The 23,638-nt window shown below is 43.7% G+C and overlaps 1 protein-coding gene across 9 annotated transcripts in view; it reads right to left on the minus strand.

Annotated features, from left to right (window-relative positions):
- Positions 1 to 23,638, minus strand: part of LOC139385588 (muscleblind-like protein 1) — a 150,688-nt gene that overhangs the window by 68,157 nt on the left and 58,893 nt on the right. For 6 of the 9 annotated variants that reach the window (XM_071130781.1, XM_071130778.1, XM_071130779.1 and 3 more), the window contains exon 3: positions 374 to 454. The exons of the other annotated variants lie outside the window; for them this stretch is intronic. In XM_071130781.1, the coding sequence (XP_070986882.1) occupies positions 374 to 454 (81 nt within the window). The remainder of the gene's footprint in view (positions 1 to 373; positions 455 to 23,638) is intronic. 9 annotated transcript variants of the gene reach the window in all.

Consider the following 23,638-nt stretch of genomic DNA (forward strand, 5'->3'; position numbering starts at 1 on the left):
ACCTCATCAGCAGCCTAATACCTCATCAACATCATAATACCTCATCAGCAGTCCAATACCTCATCAGCACCCTGATACCTCATCAGCACCCTAATTCAGTTGTATCACTTCATTCTGCCAGGGTGAAAAAGCAGGCAGGGAGGGAGAGTGAGTGAGCACCAAGTCTTATTAAAAACCTTAATTGAAAACTAGCCAATATGCAAACAGACCCTAATTATTTTCTTCCCATATTTGTAATGTTCTTCCGGTGATAAATTGAAATGGGCTACAATGGCCCTCGGGAATTCAAACCTTCCACATCTAAACCCCCTTTTCTGCTCTCTGTCAATTGCTTAATGGCCAGTAACAGTATTTGTGGCATTCTGGGTAATACCTTTTTCATCAAGGCTTTAATCCAACGTTTGTCTCTCTCTCTCTCTTTATTCCCAGTTTGAGCTATAAGGCGTAGTTCCATCTGGATGGAAACAAGGAGAATGAGAAAAAAGAAAAGAGGCAGAGATGTACAGTGTGATAGAGTATGTCTTGTACAGGAGAACTCAACCCCACTCATATAGAGACAATGAGATGAGATGTCTGGGTTTCCTTTGGTTAGGGTTTAACTAATACTGTCTATGGTTAGCATGTCATTAGTACTGTCTATGGTTAGTATATCACTAGTACTGTCTGTGGTTAGTATATCATTAGTACTGTCTATGGTTAGTATATCATTAGTATTGTCTATGGTTAGTATATCATTAGTACTGTCTATGGTTAGTATATCATTAGTACTGTCTATGGTTAGCATGTCATTAGTACTCTCTGTGGTTAGTATATCATTAGTACTGTCTGTGGTTAGCATGTCATTAATACTGTCTATGGTTAGCATGTCATTAATACTGTCTATGGTTAGTATATCATTAGTACTGTCTATGGTTAGCATGTCATTAATACTGTCTGTGGTTAGTATATCACTAGTACTGTCTGTGGTTAGTATATCATTAGTACTGTCTATGGTTAGTATATCATTAGTATTGTCTATGGTTAGTATATCATTAGTACTGTCTATGGTTAGTATATCATTAGTACTGTCTATGGTTAGTATATCATTAATACTGTCTATGGTTAGCATGTCATTAATACTGTCTATGGTTAGCATGTCATTAATACTGTCTATGGTTAGTATATCATTAGTACTGTCTGTGGTTAGTATATCATTAATATGGTCTGTGGTTAGTATATCATTAATACTGTCTGTGGTTAGTATATCATTAGTACTGTCTATGGTTAGTATATCATTAATACTGTCTATGGTTAGCATGTCATTAATACTGTCTGTGGTTAGTATATCATTAGTACTGTCTGTGGTTAGTATATCATTAGTACTGTCTATGGTTAGTATATCATTAGTACTGTCTATGGTTAGTATATCATTAGTACTGTCTATGGTTATTATATCACTAGTACTGTCTATGGTTAGTATATCATTAATACTGTCTATGGTTAGCATGTCATTAATACTGTCTATGGTTAGTATATCATTAGTACTGTCTGTGGTTAGTATATCATTAATATGGTCTGTGGTTAGTATATCATTAATACTGTCTGTGGTTAGTATATCATTAGTTCTGTCTGTGGTTAGTATATCATTAGTACTGTCTGTGGTTAGTATATCATTAGTACTGTCTATGGTTAGTATATCATTAGTACTGTCTATGGTTAGCATGTCATTAGTACTGTCTATGGTTAGTATATCACTAGTACTGTCTGTGGTTAGTATATCATTAGTACTGTCTATGGTTAGTATATCATTAGTATTGTCTATGGTTAGTATATCATTAGTACTGTCTATGGTTAGTATATCATTAGTACTGTCTATGGTTAGCATGTCATTAGTACTCTCTGTGGTTAGTATATCATTAGTACTGTCTGTGGTTAGCATGTCATTAATACTGTCTATGGTTAGCATGTCATTAATACTGTCTATGGTTAGTATATCATTAGTACTGTCTATGGTTAGCATGTCATTAATACTGTCTGTGGTTAGTATATCACTAGTACTGTCTGTGGTTAGTATATCATTAGTACTGTCTATGGTTAGTATATCATTAGTATTGTCTATGGTTAGTATATCATTAGTACTGTCTATGGTTAGTATATCATTAGTACTGTCTATGGTTAGTATATCATTAATACTGTCTATGGTTAGCATGTCATTAATACTGTCTATGGTTAGCATGTCATTAATACTGTCTATGGTTAGTATATCATTAGTACTGTCTGTGGTTAGTATATCATTAATATGGTCTGTGGTTAGTATATCATTAATACTGTCTGTGGTTAGTATATCATTAGTACTGTCTATGGTTAGTATATCATTAATACTGTCTATGGTTAGCATGTCATTAATACTGTCTGTGGTTAGTATATCATTAGTACTGTCTGTGGTTAGTATATCATTAGTACTGTCTATGGTTAGTATATCATTAGTACTGTCTATGGTTAGTATATCATTAGTACTGTCTATGGTTATTATATCACTAGTACTGTCTATGGTTAGTATATCATTAATACTGTCTATGGTTAGCATGTCATTAATACTGTCTATGGTTAGTATATCATTAGTACTGTCTGTGGTTAGTATATCATTAATATGGTCTGTGGTTAGTATATCATTAATACTGTCTGTGGTTAGTATATCATTAGTTCTGTCTGTGGTTAGTATATCATTAGTACTGTCTGTGGTTAGTATATCATTAGTACTGTCTATGGTTAGTATATCATTAGTACTGTCTATGGTTAGTATATCATTAGTACTGTCTATGGTTAGTATATTATTAATACTGTCTGTGGTTAGTATATCATTAATACTGTCTATGGTTAGTATATCATTAATACTGTCTGTGGTTAGTATATCATTAGTACTGTCTGTGGTTAGTATATCATTAGTACTGTCTATGGTTAGTATATCATTAATACTGTCTATGGTTAGTATATCATTCATTTACAAACCCAATAGATGACTCCCACCAGGCACGCGCGCACGCACGCACGCACACACACACACACACACACACACACACACACACACACACACACACACACACACACACACACACACACACACACACACGGGGGGGGGGGGGGGGGGGGGGGCAGTCAGCCAGTGTTCCCCCTTGTATTGGTTACTGTGCTGCTGCCATTAGAATGAGTAACCTTCAGAGCCCCACACTGGGGGAAGAACAGCAGTAATGAAAACGCCTGTAATCCTTTAACTATTACCAGCACAGCTAGAAAGGCCTTGAGATGCCAATGATGAGGTCTGCCAAAAATGGATGGGGAATCCCCTGCTTTGACAAATACACAAGTAAAAATACATCTTCTGTAGGTAATGCATTCTATAAAGAAGTCATATCAGTCAGAATCTAGTTGATGTTTAAGGGCTAGATGGAGAGAGAGGGGGCAATGGTTATTTCTAGAGGGAGATGCCAATCCATATGAGAGAGAGGCAGAGAGAGAACAAGTCAGTGAGGGAGTGATGGAGGGGGTGGGGGGTGTGGTGAGGTCATGAAGAGGCAGGCTGACTATGACAAGTTAACTGTGACTAATTTAAGCTTGTAAAGAAACCCCTAATCATGTGACAGAGAGGAGAGAGCGAGAGAGGCTGGAGAAGTGAAGAAAGGAAGGAAGGAAGGAAGGAAGGAAGGATGGAAGGAAGGAAGGAAGGAAGGAAGGAAGGAAGGAAGGAAGGAAGGAAGGAAGGAAGGAAGGAAGGAAGGAAGGAAGGAAGACTGATCTGTTCTGGACTTTCAATGTACTGTATAGCGTATGAATACATTTGTGTTGTTTTGTGTAGGGAGATTTGTCGTTGACAAGAAAAGAGCAAGCTGATGTGTTTGTTTATTCTTTCCTGCTACACACTATTGATGTCCCTCTACCCTTCCCACACATCTCCTTCCTGCTACACACTCTTGATGTCCCTCTACCCTTCCCACACATCTCCTTCATGCTACACACTCTTGATGTCCCTCTACCCTTCCCACACATCTCCTTCCTGCTACACACTCTTGATGTCCCTCTACCCTTCCCACACATCTCCTTCCTGCTACACACTCTTGATGTCCCTCTACCCTTCCCACACATCTCCTTCCTACTACACACTCTTGATGTCCCTCTACCCTTCCCACACATCTCCTTCCTACTACACACTCTTGATGTCCAACTACCCTTCCCACACATCTCCTTCCTGCTACACACTCTTGATGTCCCTCTACCCTTCCCACACATCTCCTTCCTGCTACAAACTCTTGATGTCCCTCTACCCTTCCCACACATCTCCTTCTTGCTACACACTCTTGATGTCCCTCTACCCTTCCCACACATCTCCTTCCTGCTACACACTCTTGATGTCCCTCTACCCTTCCCACACATCTCCTTCCTGCTACACACTCTTGATGTCCCTCTACCCTTCCCACACATCTCCTTCCTACTACACACTCTTGATGTCCCTCTACCCTTCCCACACATCTCCTTCCTACTACACACTCTTGATGTCCATCTACCCTTCCCACACATCTCCTTCCTGCTACACACTCTTGATGTCCCAGCACAGCTCCCCTCTACCCTTCCCACACATCTCCTTCCTACTACATACTCTTGATGTCCCTCTACCCTTCCCACACATCTCCTTCCTGCTACACACTCTTGATATCCCTCTACCCTTCCCACACATCTCCTTCCTACTACACACTCTGGATGTCCCTCTACCCTTCCCACACATCTCCTTCCTGCTACACACTCTTGATGTCCCTCTACCCTTCCCACACATCTCCTTCCTGCTACATACTCTTGATGTCCCAGCACAGCTCCCCTCTACCCTTCCCACACATCTCCTTCCTGCTACACACTCTTGATGTCCCTCTACCCTTCCCAAACATCTCCTTCCTGCTACACACTCTTCATGTCCCAGCACAGCTCCCCTCTTCCCTTCCCACACATCTCCTTCCTGCTACACACTCTTGATGTCCCAGCACAGTCACGGCCCCCCAATACCCTTCCCACATATCTCCTTCCTGCTACACACTCTTGATGTCCCAGCATAGTCATGGCTCCCCTCTTTCCTTCCCACACATCTCCTTCCTACTACATACTCTTGACGTCCCAGCACAGTCACGGCTCCCACATAGCGCCTTCCGGCTAAACACTCATCTTCATAGATCATCATCGATCAAGGGGGGGACCATCCATTTTAGAGGACAGTCTAATCTCTTTCTCTGTCTTTCTCCCTATCTCCCGCTCTCTTTCTCACTCTTACTCCCCATTTCTCTATCTCTCCCTTGCCTTCTCTCCCTCTCTCTCTCTCTCTCTCCCTTGCTCACTCTCATTCTCTCTCTTGTTGTCTCTTTGAGTGCATCTCTTTCCATATTCCTGCGCCTGTACTTAAATCAAATCAGCATATTAAAAACATAACATTTTTTTTACATGGACTGCGTCTCCATCCACTCTATCTGCCGATGTCGGCCCTCTGAATCTGAGGTGAAAGATGGCCGTTGTACAGCTACATTCTCAAAATCGGTCCGCTCAACCAAAAAAATTACGAACAGTTTGGCACCAAAATGATCCCAGCTACTGAGAGATGAGACTCTCACGAATACAATGGTGTTCTCCGGTCTACGACCTCTACAGGCTGAAGTCGATGCCGTCCATGTGCCAAGTTCTGTACCCACTGGATACAGACGTCAATTCAACTTCTATTCCACATTGGTTCAATGTAATTGTATTGAAATAACGTGAAAACAACATTGATTCAAGCAGTGGTTGCCCAGAGGGTAGTGTCCGGAAGGTTCAGGCTAGACACAGATCTGTTTGGTATGAATCTGTTATTCAATTCGTTTCTAGGGTTTTAATAGCAGTACGATTAACTTCAATGTTTTTTCAAATAATTTGTAAATATACATTACCGTTCAAAAGTTTGGGGTCGCTTAAAAATGTCCTTGTTTTTGAAAGAAAACAAAATGTGTCCGTTAAAATAACGTCAAATTGAAAAACAGTGTTGACCTTGTTAATAAGTATTTCCCCTTTGGATGAATTGCGTGCCCATAGTGAACTGCATCAAAATCTGTCCTAAATTGCTAATATATGCATATTATTATTATTATTATTGGATAGAAAACACTCTGAAGTTTCTAAAACCGTTTGAATTATGTCTGTGAGTATAACAGAACTCACAGGGCAGGCAATCTTCCAAACTAGTTTTGAAATCATGAAAGTTGGGGCAACTTTGACGTCATCGCCCTCTCCCTTCCCAACAAGTTATGGATCTGGAAACACTTCCTATGAATGTCCTCATTCAGTAGAAAGTGGAATGGAGCATTTGCTGTGAACTTTGACCTTTGAAGAAAAGTAGTAAGTGTCGCAAAGATTTTCATGTGCGTGAAGGCCCGTATGAGTTAGAGTGCTTCCTTTGTTCCAATCAGCCTCAGATGGTTGTCCCGGTTGGAATGATATTTGATCTGTATGATTATAACATCCTGAAGATTGTTCTGCACTTAGTTTGACCAGTTTCGTCGACCTGTAATATGTAATTTGGAAGTTTTGATGCCAAATTATCCTGGACCAGAAGTCATTTTTTGGGCATTTGAGCTGAAAGTGGTAGCAGATGCTGCTACATGGACACTAGAATTGAACAATATGAAACAAAACGATTTATTGTTGAAGTAGGACTCCTTCCACTACATTCTGATCGAAGACCATCAAAGGTAAGGGAATATTTATGTTGTAATTTTGTATTTCTGTTGACTCCAACATAGCGGAGAAATATTGTTACGTCTGAGCACCGTCTCAGATTATTGCATGGTAGGCTTTTTCCGTAATGTTAAAAAAAATGTGACACAGCGGTTGCATTAAGAACCAGTGTATCTTTTTAATTATATGTAGAACATGTATCTTTAGTCAAAGTTTATGATGAGTATTTCTGTTATCTGGCGTAGCTTTCTATAATTCCTCCGGACATTTTGGAGCATTTTCTGAACATGGCGTCAATGTAAACCGAGGTTTATGGATATAAAATGCATATTATCGAACAAAACATAAAATGTACTTTGTAACATGTCATATGACTGTCATCTGATGAAGATTTTCAAGAGGTTAGTGAATGATTTTTTTTTTATCCTTCTTTTTGTCATTTTATCTTTTGTGGTACAAAATGGCTGCCTTTTGTCTTTGTTTTGGTGGTGGTCTAACATAAATATGTGCTGTGTTTTCGCCGTAAAACATTTTAAAAATCTGACACGCTGGGTAGATGAACAAGGTGTTTATCTTTCATTTGAGGTATTGGACTTGTTAATGTGTGGAGGTTAAATGTTTCCAAGAATATTTTTGCATTCCCTGCGCCACCGTTTCAGCTGAACTGAACTTAATGTTGTAAATGACTGTTGTAGCTGGAAACTGCACATTTTTTTATGGAATATCTACATAGGCGTACAGAGGCCCATTATCAGCAACCATCACTCCTGTGTTCCAATGGCACGTTGTGTTAGCTAATCCAAATGTATCATTTTAAAAGGCTAATGTATTATTAGAAACCCCTTTTCCAGTTATGTTACACAGCGGAGAAACTGTTATCCTGATTAAAGAAGGAATAAAACTGGCCTTCATTCATCTAGTTGAGTATCTGGAGCATCAGCATTTGTGGGTTCAGTTACAGGCTCAAAATGGCCAGAAACAAAGAACTTTCTTCTGAAACTCATCCGTCTATTCTTGTTCTGAGAAATGAAGGCTATTCCAAGTGAGAAATTGCCAAGAAAATGAAGATCTCGTACAACGCTGTGTACTACATTACATTATAGTGTCTAGTTTGAGAAACAGACGCCTCACAAGTCCTCAACTGGCAGCTTCATTAAATACTGTAGTATCCGCAAAACACCAGTCTCAACGTCAACAGTGAAGAGGTGACTCGGGGATGCTGTTCCTCTGTCCAGTGTCTGTGTTCATTTGCCCATCTTAATCTTTTATTTTTATTGGCCAGTCTGAGATAAGGCATTTTCTTTGCAACTCTGCCTAGAAGGCCAGCATCCCGAAGTCACCTCTTCACTGTTGACATAGAGACTGATGCTTTGCGGGTACTATTTAACTTCTTGACCATACTTGAGACGCAGACGTCTCAAGTATGCACCTGGAAATGCAAATGCGCTACGCTAAATGCTAAATGTACTCGTTACAACTCAATCTTTGATCAAAATTCACAAGCAGGGTATTGAATTAAAGCTACACTCGTTGTGAACCTAGCCAGCAAGTCAGATTTTTAAAATGCTTTTCGGCGAAAGCATGAGAAGCTATTATCTGATAGCATGCACCCCCCAAAATGCCAGCACGACACGTAAACAACAGATTTTGCGGTAGCCGGCGCTACCCAAAACGCAGAAATAAAATATAAAACATTCATTACCTTTGACGAGCTTCTTTCTTGGCACTCCTATATGCCCCATAAACATCACTATTGGGTCTTTTTTTCGTTTAAATCGGTCCATATATACCCAAAATAGCTTTGTATGGAAGCTGTGTCATTCAGAAAAAAAACATCGTTTTTAAACGCTGCGTAATTTTTTTAAATTAAAAAAGTCGACGATAAACTTTCACAAAACACTTCGAAATCCTTTTGTAATCCAACTTTAGGTATTAGTAAACGTTTATAATCTATCAAAATGATTACAGGGCGATGTATTTTCAATAGGTCTTCGCTTGCAAATCAATGGCTGCTAATGTCTTCATCAACAACATCCGGGTGAAGACTGGGAAAATGGATGCCAGATAGATGGATTTTCCAACAATTAATTCAATTGAAAATGACGACAATGGCGACATCGTGTGGAATTTGTATGAATTGCAGGCAGGTCGATATTAAATTCTGTTCTCTTTTAACAACTCGTGGAAGTGACTTATGGAAATTATTTTTAGCTTTCAGAGAGCAGTTTTTCTTGCGTTTTTCAATGAAACACACGATCTGTTATAGTCACAGCCGTGATTTAACCAGTTTTATAAACTTCAGAGTGTTTTCTATCCACACATACTAATCATATGCATATACTATATTCCTGGCATGAGTAGCAGGACGCTGAAAAGTTGCGCGATTTTTAACAGAATGTTCGAAAAAGGAGGGGGTAGAAGTAAGATTAATGAAGCTGCCAGTTGAGGACTTGTGAGGTGTTTCTCAAACTGGACACTGTAATGTACATGTCAATCTTGCTCAGTTGTTCACCATTGGAACACAGGAGTGATAGTTTCTGATAATGGGCCTCTGTACGCCTGTGTAGCTATACCATTACAAAAATCAGCCGTTTCCAGCTACAATAGTTATTTACAACATTAACAATGTCCACACTGTATTTCTGATCAATTTGATGTCATTATAAATGGACAATTTTTTTTTGTTGCTTTTCTTTCTAAGTGACTCCAAACCATTCTACGGTAGTGTAATTTTTTTTTTTGCCCTACGCCTTAAAATTCATATTCAAATTCAAATTCATAAAGCTAAATGGTCCTTGGTAGGACCGTCTTAAAACAATCCCCCCCCACCCAAAAAAATAATTAGAATCGAGACAGGTGTTACAACATCTGCAGGAAAACATGGATGCTGTTGGCATGTGGATAACACCACCGCACCCTTTCAGTGATCTTAGTGCAGACAGATCACTCATCTGAAGTCTAAGTGAGGCAAGATCTGATACCCAGATAGAGCCTAGGGGAAGATAAGCAGCCAAGCGTTAGCCGAAAGCAGACATGATGTGAGGACAGAATGGAGGCAGCTCTCCTTTAGTCTGATGCAGCTCAAATCAAATTAAAAACCCCTTTGAAAAATATCAATGTCAACAAAAACGCGGCGACAGACACCATAGATAACAAAGACACCATAGATAACAGAGACACCATAGATAACAGAGACACCATAGATAACAGAGACACCATAGATAACAAAGACACCATAGATAACAAAGACACCATAGATAACAAAGACACCATAGATAACAGAGACACCATAGATAACAAAGACACCATAGATACCAGAGACACCATAGATAACAGAGACACTATAGATAACAAAGACACCATAGATAACAGAGACACCATAGATAACAGAGACACCATAGATAACAGAGACACCATAGATAACAGAGACACCATAGATAACAGAGACACCATAGATAACAAAGACACCATAGATTACAGAGACACCATAGATAACAGAGACACCATAGATAACAGAGACACCATAGATAACAGAGACACCATAGATAACAGAGACACCATAGATAACAAAGACACCATAGATAACAAAGACACCATAGATAACAGAGACACCATAGATAACAAAGACACCATAGATAACAAAGACACCATAGATAACAAAGACACCATAGATAACAAAGACACCATAGATAACAAAGACACCAAGTCTCTCTCTCTCTCTCTTTCTCTCTCTCTCTCTCTCTCTATTCTGCCTGTTTATAATGGATTTGGATTGTAACCTGTGCTATTGTCAAACGACAGGAAAATCAATGTCTTTTTTCAGTCACACCAGCGAGTTTGGCCTTTGAAAGAACAATGCATATGCCAAAAATATGTCATCCTTACTCTAATAAAACATTTAGTGTGTGATGGTGACTGGCGTATACAGGGTCAGTGATGGTGACTGGCGTATACAGGGTCAGTGATGGTGACTGGCATATACAGGGTCAGTGATGGTGACTGGCAAATACAGGGTCAGTGATGGTGACTGGCATATACTGGGTAAGTGATGTGATGGTGACTGACATATACAGGGTCAGTGATGGTGACTGGCATATACAGGGTCAGTGATGGTGACTGGCATATACAGGGTCAGTGATATGATGGTTACTGACATATACAGGGTCAGTGATGGTGACTGGCATATACAGGGTCAGTGATGTAATGGTGACTGGCATATACAGGGTCAGTGATGTGACGGTGACTGGCATATACAGGGGCAGTGATGGTGACTGGCACATACAGGGTCAGTGTGTGATGGTGACTGACATATACAGGGTCAGTGAAGGTGACTGGCATATACAGGGTCAGTGATGTGATGGTGACAGGCATATACAGGGTCAGTGATGTGATGGTGACTGGCATATACAGGGGCAGTGATGGTGACTGGCACATACAGGGTCAGTGTGTGATGGTGACTGACATATACAGGGTCAGTGAAGGTGACTGGCATATACAGGGTCAGTGATTGTGACTGGCATATACAGGGTCAGTGTGTGATGGTGACTTTCATATACAGGGTCAGTGATGGTGACTGGCATATACAGGGTCAGTGATGGTGACTGGCATATACAGGGTCAGTGATGTGATGGTGACTGGCATTTACAGGGTCAGTGATGGTGACTGGCATATACAGGGTCAGTGTGTGATGGTGACTGGCATATACAGGGTCAGTGATGGTGACTGGCATATACAGGGTCAGTGATGGTGACTGGTGATGGTGACTGGCATATACAGGGCCAGTTATGGTGACTGACATATACAGGGTCAGTGATGGTGACTGGCATATACAGGGTCAGTGATGGTGACTGACATATACAGGGTCAGTGATGGTGACTGGCATATACAGGGTCAGTGATGGTAACTGACATATACAGGGTCAGTGATGGTGATTGACATATACAGGGTCAGTGATGTGATGGTGACTGGCAAATACAGGGTCAGTGATGGTGACTGGCATATACAGGGTCAGTGATGGTGACTGGCATATACAGGGTCAGTGATGGTGACTGGCATATACAGGGTCAGTGATGGTGACTGGCATATACAGGGTCAGTGATGTGATGGTGACATATACAGGGTCAGTGATGGTGACTGACATATACAGGGTCAGTGAAGGTGACTGGCATATACAGGGTCAGTGATGGTGACTGTCATATACAGGGTCAGTGATGTGATGGTGACTGGCATATACAGGGTCAGTGATGGTGACTGGCATATACAGGGTCTGTGATGGTGACTGGCATATACAGGGTCAGTGATGTGATGGTGACTGGCATTCACAGGGTCAGTGATGGTGACTGGCATATACAGGGTCAGTGATGTGATGGGGACTGGCATATACAGGGTCAGTGATGGTGACTGGCATATACAGGGTCAGTGTGTGATGGTGACTTTCATATACAGGGTCAGTGATGGTGACTGGCATATACAGGGTCAGTGATGTGATGGGGACTGGCATATACAGGGTCAGTGATGGTGACTGACATATACAGGGTCAGTGAAGGTGACTGGCATATACAGGGTCAGTGATGGTGACTGTCATATACAGGGTCAGTGATGTGATGGTGACTGGCATATACAGGGTCAGTGATGGTGACTGGCATATACAGGGTCTGTGATGGTGACTGGCATATACAGGGTCAGTGATGTGATGGTGACTGGCATTCACAGGGTCAGTGATGGTGACTGGCATATACAGGGTCAGTGATGTGATGGGGACTGGCATATACAGGGTCAGTGATGGTGACTGGCATATACAGGGTCAGTGTGTGATGGTGACTTTCATATACAGGGTCAGTGATGGTGACTGGCATATACAGGGTCAGTGATGTGATGGGGACTGGCATATACAGGGTCAGTGATGGTGACGGGCATATAAAGGGTCAGTGTGTGATGGTGACTGGCATATACAGGGTCAGTGATGGTGACTGGCATATACAGGGTCAGTGATGGTGACTGACATATACAGGGTCAGTGATGGTGACTGGCATATACAGGTTCAGTTATGGTGACTGACATATACAGGGTCAGTGATGGTGACTGGCATATACAGGGTCAGTTATGGTGACTGACATATACAGGGTCAGTGATGGTGACTGGCATATACAGGGTCAGTGATGGTGACTGACATATACACGGTCAGTGATGGTGACTGGCATATACAGGGTCAGTGATGGTAACTGTAATATACAGGGTCAGTGATGGTGACTGACATATACAGGGTCAGTGATGTGATGGTGAATGGCAAATACAGGGTCAGTGATGGTGACTGGCATATACAGGGTCAGTGATGGTGACTGGCATATACAGGGTCAGTGATGGTGACTGGCATATACAGGGTCAGTGATGTGATGGTGACTGGCATATACAGGGTCAGTGATGGTGACTGACATATACAGGGTCAGTGATGGTGACTGACATATACAGGGTCAGTGATGGTGACTGGCATACACAGGGTCAGTGTGTGATGGTGACTGGCATATACAGGGTCAGTGATGGTGACTGGCATATACAGGGTCAATGATGGTGACTGGCATATACAGGGTCAGTGATGTGATGGGGACTGGCATATGCAGGGTCAGTGATGGTGACTGGCATATACAGGGTCAGTGTGTGATGGTGACTGGCATATACAGGGTCAGTGATGGTGACTGGCATATACAGGGTCAGTGATGGTGACTGGCATATACAGGGTCAGTGATGGTGACTGGCATATACAGGGTCAGTTATGGTGACTGACATATACAGGGTCAGTGATGGTGACTGGCATATACAGGGTCAGTGATGGTGACTGACATATACACGGTCAGTGATGGTGACTGGCATATACAGGGTCAGTGATGGTAACTGACATATACAGGGTCAGTGATGGTGACTGACATATACAGGGTCAGTGATGTGATGGTGACTGGCAAATACAGGGTCAGTGATGGTGACTGGCATATACAGGGTCAGTGATGGTGACTGGCATATACAGGGTCAGTGTGTGATGGTGACTGGCATATACAGGGTCAGTGATGGTGACTGGCATATACAGGGTCAGTGATGGTGACTGACATATACAGGGTCAGTGAAGGTGACTGGCATATACAGGGTCAGTGATGGTGACTGTCATATACAGGGTCAGTGATGTGATGGTGACTGGCATATACAGGGTCAGTGATGGTGACTGGCATATACAGGGTCAGTGATGGTGACTGGCATATACAGGGTCAGTGATGGTGACTGGCATATACATGTTCAGTGATGATGTCTGACATATACAGGGTCAGTGATGTGATGGTGACTGACATATACAGGGTCAGTGATGGTGACTGACATATACAGGGTCAGTGATGTGATGGTGACTGGCATATACAGGGTCAGTGATGGTGACTGGCATATACAGGGTCAGTGATGGTGACTGACATATACAGGGTCAGTGATGTGATGGTGACTGACATATACAGGGTCAGTGATGTGATGGTGACTGGCATATACAGGGTCAGTGATGGTGACTGGCATATACAGGGTCAGTGATGTGATGGTGACTGGCATATACAGGGTCAGTGATGGTGACTGGCATATACAGGGTCAGTGATGGTGACTGACATATACAGGGTCAGTGATGGTGACTGACATATACAGGGTCAGTGATGGTGACTGACATATACAGGGTCAGTGATGTGATGGTGACTGGCATATACAGGGTCAGTGATGGTGACTGGCATATACAGGGTCAATGATGGTGACTGGCATATACAGGGTCAGTGATGTGATGGGGACTGGCATATGCAGGGTCAGTGATGGTGACTGGCATATACAGGGTCAGTGTGTGATGGTGACTGGCATATACAGGGTCAGTGATGGTGACTGGCATATACAGGGTCAGTGATGGTGACTGGCATATACAGGGTCAGTGATGGTGACTGGCATATACAGGGTCAGTTATGGTGACTGACATAGTGACAGGGTCAGTGATGGTGACAGTGATGTGATGGTGACTGGCATATACAGGGTCAGTGATGGTGACTGGCATATACAGGGTCAATGATGGTGACTGGCATATACAGGGTCAGTGATGTGATGGGGACTGGCATATGCAGGGTCAGTGATGGTGACTGGCATATACAGGGTCAGTGTGTGATGGTGACTGGCATATACAGGGTCAGTGATGGTGACTGGCATATACAGGGTCAGTGATGGTGACTGGCATATACAGGGTCAGTGATGGTGACTGGCATATACAGGGTCAGTTATGGTGACTGACATATACAGGGTCAGTGATGGTGACTGGCATATACAGGGTCAGTGATGGTGACTGGCATATACAGGGTCAGTTATGGTGACTGACATATACAGGGTCAGTGATGGTGACTGGCATATACAGGGTCAGTGATGGTGACTGATCAGTGATGGTAACTGAGGGTCAGTGATGGTGACTGGCATATACAGGGTCAGTGATGGTGACTGGCAATATACAGGGTCAGTGATGGTGACTGGCATATACAGACATATACAGGGTCAGTGATGGTGACTGGCATATACAGGGTCAGTGATGTGATGGTGACTGGCATATACAGGGTCAGTGATGGTGACTGGCATATACAGGGTCAGTGATGGTGACTGTGTGTGACATATACAGGGTCAGTGATGGTGACTGGCATATACAGGGTCAGTGATGGTGACTGTCAGTGAAGGTGACTGGCATATACAGGGTCAGTGATGTGATGGTGACTGGCATATACAGGGTCAGTGATGGTGACTGGCATATACAGGGTCAGTGATGTGATGGTGACTGGCATATACAGGGTCAGTGATGGTGACTGGCATATACAGGGTCAGTGATGGTGACTGACATATACACGGTCAGTGATGTGATGGTGACTGGCATATACAGGGTCAGTGATGGTGACTGACATATACAGGGTCAGTGATGTGATGGTGACTGGCATATACAGGGTCAGTGATGGTGACTGGCATATACAGGGTCAGTGATGGTGACTGACATATACAGGGTCAGTGATGTGATGGTGACTGACATATACAGGGTCAGTGATGTGATGGTGACTGGCATATACAGGGTCAGTGATGGTGACTGACATATACAGGGTCAGTGATGTGATGGTGACTGACATAAACAGGGTCAGTGATGTGATGGTGACTGGCATATACAGGGTCAGTGATGGTGACTGGCATATACAGGGTCAGTGATGGTGACTGACATATACAGGGTCAGTGATGGTGACTGGCATATACATGGTCAGTGATGTGATGGTGACTGGCATATACAGGGTCAGTGATGGTGACTGGCATATACAGGGTCAGTGATGGTGACTGACATATACAGGGTCATTGATGTGATGGTGACTGACATATACAGGGTCAGTGATGTGATGGTGACTGGCATATACAGGGTCAGTGATGGTGACTGACATATACAGGATCAGTGATGTGATGGTGACTGACATAAACAGGGTCAGTGATGTGATGGTGACTGGCATATACAGGGTCAGTGATGGTGACTGGCATATACAGGGTCAGTGATGGTGACTGACATATACAGGGTCAGTGATGGTGACTGGCATATACATGGTCAGTGATGTGATGGTGACTGGCATATACAGGGTCAGTGATGGTGACTGGCATATACAGGGTCAGTTATGGTGACTGACATATACAGGGTCAGTGATGGTGACTGACATATACAGGGTCAGTGATGTGATGGTGACTGGCAAATACAGGGTCAGTGATGGTGACTGGCATATACAGGGTCAGTGATGGTGACTGGCATATACAGGGTCAGTGTGTGATGGTGACTGTCATATACAGGGTCAGTGATGGTGACTGGCATATACAGGGTCAGTGATGGTGACTGACATATACAGGGTCAGTGAAGGTGACTGGCATATACAGGGTCAGTGATGGTGACTGTCATATACAGGGTCAGTGATGTGATGGTGACTGGCATATACAGGGTCAGTGATGGTGACTGGCATATACAGGGTCAGTGATGTGATGGTGACTGGCATATACAGGGTCAGTGATGGTGACTGGCATATACAGGGTCAGTGATGGTGACTGACATATACACGGTCAGTGATGTGATGGTGACTGGCATATACAGGGTCAGTGATGGTGACTGACATATACAGGGTCAGTGATGTGATGGTGACTGGCATATACAGGGTCAGTGATGGTGACTGGCATATACGTCGTGGAGGATCAATAGTTCATGTTGCTAAAATGGTTTCTGTCGCCACGAAGTAGAACTTCTCTAATGATCTCTCTCTCCTCTCACTCCGTTGGCCTATCGGATTCAGAGAGAGAGACACTGTACAATATAACATTAATTAACACATTTTTATATTATTTTACAACATGTTCAGTTGTTGTAAATGAATATAAAAATGTGTTAATGTTTTATTGTACAGTGTCTCTCTTTCTGAATCAGACCAATGGAGTGGGAGGAGAGAGAGATCATTAGAGAAGTTCTACTTCGTGGCGACAGTTTAGGGAAGGCCCATTTCTGTTTCAGCAGTCCAATGGCCCCCGTGCACAAAGCGAGGTCCGTACAGAAATGGTTTGTCGAGATCGGTGTAGAAGAAGTTGACTGTACTGCACAGAGCCCTGACCTCAACCCCATCCGAACACCTTTGGGAGATCCAGGCCTTGCCGGCCAACATCAGAGGGAGAGATTGAAGTTGATAAATGTCTCTGTTCTGTGATTTCATTTTCATTTTATTAGGATCCCATTAACTGATGCCAATGGTGATAGATAGTCTTACTGGCTTTAATGAGCATCACAAATCCAACCGTCATGATCCCGTAATTAAAGAAGTGACTGATGGGCCCTATTTTGACTTCATACATACATGTTAATAGATACAGAAACACGCACGCACGCACGCACGCACGCACGCACGCACGCACGCACGCACGCACGCACGCACGCACGCACGCACGCACGCACGCACGCACGCACGCACGCACGCACGCACGCACGCACGCACGCACGCACGCACGCACGCACACACACACACACACACACACACACACACACACACACACACACACACACACACACACACACACACACACACACACACACACACACACACACACACACACACACACACACACACACACACACACACAATCTACTCTCACATTGATCCTTGGAATCACAACTTTAGTTTTTGTTTCAGCAATTACACACTGACCCCCTCCTCTACGGTCAGCCTGGTGCAGAAGGAGATCTGATTACAAAGGCAACAAACACAGATCAATCAGTATACTCCTACATGAGCAGAATACTCAATGTCCCATAATGCTTCACTGGCACTCAGAGCCTGCAGGTCCGTGAGTCAGCCTGGGACTTAATTACTGACAGAGGCCATGGTGAGTGTGTGTGTGCGTGTGTGTGCATGTGTGTGTGTGTGTGTGCATGCGTGCGTGCGTGCGTGCAGCAATTTGTGTGTTTGTTTCATCAAGAGGTTCAATGTTTATACTAAGTGATTACCCTTGGAGCGATTATTATCCTTACTCTCATTAAAACACAGCTGAAAACAGTCTCAGAGAGGAGGAGAGGAGAGAGAGGTTGGATAGAGAGGAGAGGAGAGAGAGAGGATGGAGAGAGGATGGATAGAGAGGAGAGGAGAGAGAGGTTGGATAGAGAGGAGAGGACAGAGAGAGGATGGGTAGAGAGGAGAGGAGAGAGAGGATGGGTAGAGAGGAGAGGAGAGAGAGGATGGGTAGAGAGGAGAGGAGAGAGAGGATGGATAGAGAGGAGAGGAGAGAGAGGATGGGTAGCGAGGAGAGGAGAGAGAGGTTGGGTAGAGAGGAGAGGGTAGAGAGGAGAGGAGAGAGAGGATGGGTAGAGAGGAGAGGAGAGAGAGGATGGGTAGAGAGGAGAGAGAGAGAGGATGAGTGGAGAGGAGAGAGAGAGGATGGGTAGAGAGGAGGGGAGAGAGGATGGATAGAGAGGAGAGGAGAGAGAGAGGATGGATAGAGAGGAGAGGAGAGAGAGAGGATGGGTAGAGAGGAGAGGATAGAGAGGACGGATAGAGAGGAGAGGAGAGAGAGAGGATGGGTAGAGAGGAGAGGAGAGAGAGAGAGGATGGTAGAGAGGAGAGGAGAGACAGAGGATAGGTAGAGAAGAGAGGAGAGAGAGAGGATGATAGAGAGGAGAGGAGAGAGATGATGGATAGAGAGGAGAGAGAGGATGGGTAGAGAGGAGAGAAGAGAAAGAGGATGGGTAGATACAGATGTGGTGAGAGAGATGAATCGAGAGCAGATGGTGAGATGAGTGGAGAGAGAGATGATGAGATGAGTGGGGAGAGAGATGGTGAGATGAGTGGAGAAAGAGAGATGGTGAGATGAGTGGAGAGAAAGTAACGGATGAGGATGGAGAGAGGAAGAAAGAAAGACGGAGGGCAGGATATGAGAGCGAGGCAGAAGAGAAATGCAGTAGAGCTGGCTGACCCTCTGTCCAAGACTGAATTAATTTTCCTTCGCTCCCTCTCTCTGTGTACCTCTCCTCCTATCCTTCACTAGTCTGCATTATAATTGAAATGTTTGTTTTCCTGCATCTCTTCAAAGGCTTACAAATGGCCTGCTTAAAATCAGAGCGTCGGGTTGAAATGGTGGGATGAGGGGGTGGAGGAAGAGGAGAGGGGAGGAAGGGAAGAGGGGACGATTTGTTCACTTGGAGCAGAATGGGAGGTTGGAAGGAAGTTAACAGGGGAAACATTCTCTCCATAACTCATTATCTATTCTGCAGCAGTGAGGAGACAGTACGACTCACCACAGATATTACCATCAGCTTCCCTTCCCTTCCCTTCCCTTCCCTTCCCTTCCCTTCCCTTCCCTCCCTCCCTTCCCCACCCCTCCCTCCCTTCCCCACCCGTCCCCTTCCCTTGCCTCCCCCCCCCGATCACAAACACACACACACACACCCTTCCTTCCACTACAGATGTTCAGATGTTTCCATCTTCACAAGTCTAAATACCAAGGACATAGTGTAGGTCATTTTAGGTCCTCATTGGGACAAATCCTCTTATTATAAAATCAACCGCTGACACGGCTGAAAACTCTAATGTATGGGTCTGGAGGGGGTGCCTCAGAACAACAGCCTCACACACACACACACACACACACACACACACGCACACACGCACACAGACGCACACACACACACACACACACACACACACGCGCGCGCACACACGCACACACACACACACACACACAGACGTGCACACACACTCTCACACGCGCACACACACACAGCCCAGACTACAGAGGATTATGTGCTGTCCGAACATAAAAGATGGTGAACCTATGGCATGGTGTGGCATTTCATTTCCCTGGCAACCATACACTAGGGCATGGCATTTAATTTCCATGGCAACCATCCACTAGGGTGTGGCATTTCATTTCCATGGCAACCATACACTAGGGCTACACACTCATTTAGTCATTTCTGTCATTCTCTTTTAACCCTTAAATAATCCTTACTGAAACCATACTGTAATATAAATCAGTTAAACCCTCTCTCTCCTTTATATCTCCCACTGCCTTCCTCTCTCTCTCTCTCTTTACCTCTCTCTCTTTTTACCTCTCTCTCTCTCTCTACCTCTCTCTCTTTACCTCTCTCTCTCTCTTTACCTCTCTCTCTCTCTCTCTCTCTCTCTCTCTACCTCTCTCTCTTTACCTCTCTCGCTCTCTCTACCTCTCTCTCTCTTTACCTCTCTCTCTCTCTCTACCTCTCTCTCTTTACCCCTCTCTCTCTTTCTCTACCTCTCTCTCTCTCTCTACCTCTCTCTCTTTACCCCTCTCTCTCTCTACCTCTCTCTCTCTCTCTACCTCTCTCTCTCTCTCGCTTTACCTCGCCCTCGCTATATCGTTATTTCTCCCACTACCTTCCTCTCTCTCTCTCTACCTCTCTCTCTCTCTCTCTCTCTCTCTCTACCTCTCTCTCTTTACCTCTCTCTCTCTCTCTCTCTCTCTACCTCTCTCTCTTTACCCCTCTCTCTCTCTCTACCTCTCTCTCTCTCTCTACCTCTCTTTACCTCTCTCTCTCTCTCTTTACCTCTCTCTCTCTTTACCTCTCTCTTTCTCTCTCTCTCTCTCTCTTTCTCTCTCTCTCTACCTCTCTCTCTCTCTTTACCTCTCTCTCTCTCTCTTTACCTCTCTCTCTCTACATCTCTCTCTTTACCTCTCTCTCTTTACCTCTCTCGCTTTACCTCTCGCTCTCGCTATATCGTTATTTCTCCCACTACCTTCCTCTTTCTCTTTCTCTCTCTTTCGCTCTCTCTTTACCTCTCTCTCTCTCTCTCCTTTATATCTCCCACTACCTTCCCCTCCCTCCCTCCCTCCGAGTGCAGTGCAGTATTGTGAAATATGTTTTTCCATGTGTAAATACTGTGGCCTGTGGAACAAGTGGATTGTTGATCATTTTATGTTCAGTCAGACAAACAGGCACACAGAAACCGACACAGATTTAAATACAGTATTCAGTATTTCTTTGTGTGTGTGTGTGTGTGTGTGTGTGTGTGTCCGTGTCCTGCAGTGCGTTCCCATTGCCCATTAACTATTTGGACAGGATTGGGCTTTATATTTCAGACTCATTGCTCTTAATAATGCAGTAGACACAGTATGACTGCAGCTTGCCTTCTCTCACACACACACACACACACACACACACACACACACACACACACGCAGTAAAAAGTGATTAGTTCTGCTAACTCAATGTCTTTGTAGAAACCAGTTGTCCAGAACCAATGGAGTAACCCAACTCACAGTACATCAGCGTTCCACACGTCAAGTAAAACAGTGACATCAGCACAAATACGGTCTGTTTCTAAATCCGTTTCTAAATAATTAATAACTGTTTCATGAACTTTTGACACTAAATTGTAATTCATTATTCTGAACTATAACGATTGAAGTGACTTGATCATAAACAGGTGCTATAATGACCCTAAATAAATGTAGGGTCCCTTCTACTTTTGTTTGTGAAGTGTGAGCAGTTGTGATTAGTCATTTTTTTGTGCTTGTGTCCAAGGCTGTGGCGGTGATATGGTCACCGTAAACAGCCCTAGACCTTGCCTTATGGTTTGACATCGTTTTGTCATTTGAACCCACTTTAGTAGGTAACCATGGGAATGGCTCGTTTCATTACTGACAGTCCATTTGTTGGACGGTTTTGATGTCGTTCATCAATACATTTTAATTCATTTTATTCCAACATTATACAGTCAAAACACGTTTAATTACCCACAATCCTCTTAAACTAGAGCCACGTGCCACTATTACAATGTGACAATTCTATATCAGCACAACACAGATAAATCAAGTGTTTTTTTTACTCAAATATCAATGTCCGACTACAACTTTATTTTTTCAATTAAAGACGTGAAACATACTGTAATCAAGTAAGAATAATACGTGTTAGATTGACTATAAAATATTAATTCATCATAACTTGTAAATATTCAATAACATTAGATTAGCAGAACCGAGACAAATTAAGTTATATTGTCACGTTCTGACCTTAGTTCCTTGGTTTTGTCCTTTCTTTTAGTATGGTCAGGGCGTGAGTTGGGTGGGTTGTCTATGTTAGTTTGTCTATGATTTTCTATTTCTGTGTTTGGCCTGGTATGCTCCATTATCAGGTAAGGTAACAATGTGGGTCGACACCCAAGTTAACTTCTCTGTCTTAGTTCATACATTTCAGACTTATGTCAATGTTCATATTTAATACAAGTCTTCTTCTGGCCTACTCTACGTGATAGAGGTTAGGTTTTCCAGTAGAGCCTTCTGGCCTACTCTACGTGATAGAGGTTAGGTTTTCCAGTATAGTTATTCTGGGTCAGTACCGTGTGTTATTCTGGTTCAGTAGACAGGGGTAGAGGTGGATAGACAGGGTGGATAGACAGGGCAAGAGGTAGAGATGGATAGACAGGGGTAGAGGTGGAGATGGATAGACAGGTGTAGAGGTGGATAGACAGGGTTAGAGATGGATAGACAGGGGTAGAGGTAGAGATGGATAGACAGGGGTAGAGGTGGATAGACACGGGTAGAGGTGGATAGACACGGGTAGAGGTGGAAATGGATAGACAGGGTGGAGGTGGAGGTGGATAGACAGGGGTAGAGATGGTTAGACAGGGGTAGAGGTAGAGATGGATAGACAGGGGTAGAGATGGATAGACAGGGGTAGAGGTATAGATGGATAGACAGGGGTAGAGATGGATAGACAGGGGTAGAGATGGACAGACAGGGGTAGATATGGATAGACAGGGGTCAGTTTGTTATATCTGGAGTACTTCTCCTGTCCTATTCGGTGTCCTGTGTGAATCTAAGTGTGCGTTCTCTAATTCTCTCCTTCTCTCTTTCTCTCTCTCGGAGGACCTGAGCCCTAGGACCATGCCCCAGGAATACCTGACATGATGACTCCTTGCTGTCCCCAGTCCACCTGACTGTGCTGCTGCTCAAGTTTCAACTATTCTGCCTTATTATTATTCGACCATGCTGGTCATTTATGAACATTTTAACATCTTGACCATGTTTTGTTATAATCTCCACCCGGCACAGGCAGAAGAGGACTGGCCACCCCACATAGCCTGGTTCCTCTCTAGGTTTCTTCCTAGGTTTTGGCCTTTCTAGGGAGTTTTTCCTAGCCACCGTGCTTCTACACCTGCATTGCTTGCTGTTTGGGGTTTTAGGCTGGGTTTCTGTACAGCACTTTGAGATATCAGCTGATGTACGAAGGGCTATATAAATACATTTGATTTGATTTTATTTGATTTGATTGAGAGGTAGAGATGGACAGGGGTAGAGGTGGATAGACATGGGTAGAGGTGGATAGACATGGGTAGAGGTGGATAGACAG

The sequence above is a fragment of the Oncorhynchus clarkii genome, chromosome 27 (assembly GCF_045791955.1).
Source record: "Oncorhynchus clarkii lewisi isolate Uvic-CL-2024 chromosome 27, UVic_Ocla_1.0, whole genome shotgun sequence".
Taxonomy (NCBI): Eukaryota; Metazoa; Chordata; class Actinopteri; order Salmoniformes; family Salmonidae; genus Oncorhynchus; species Oncorhynchus clarkii.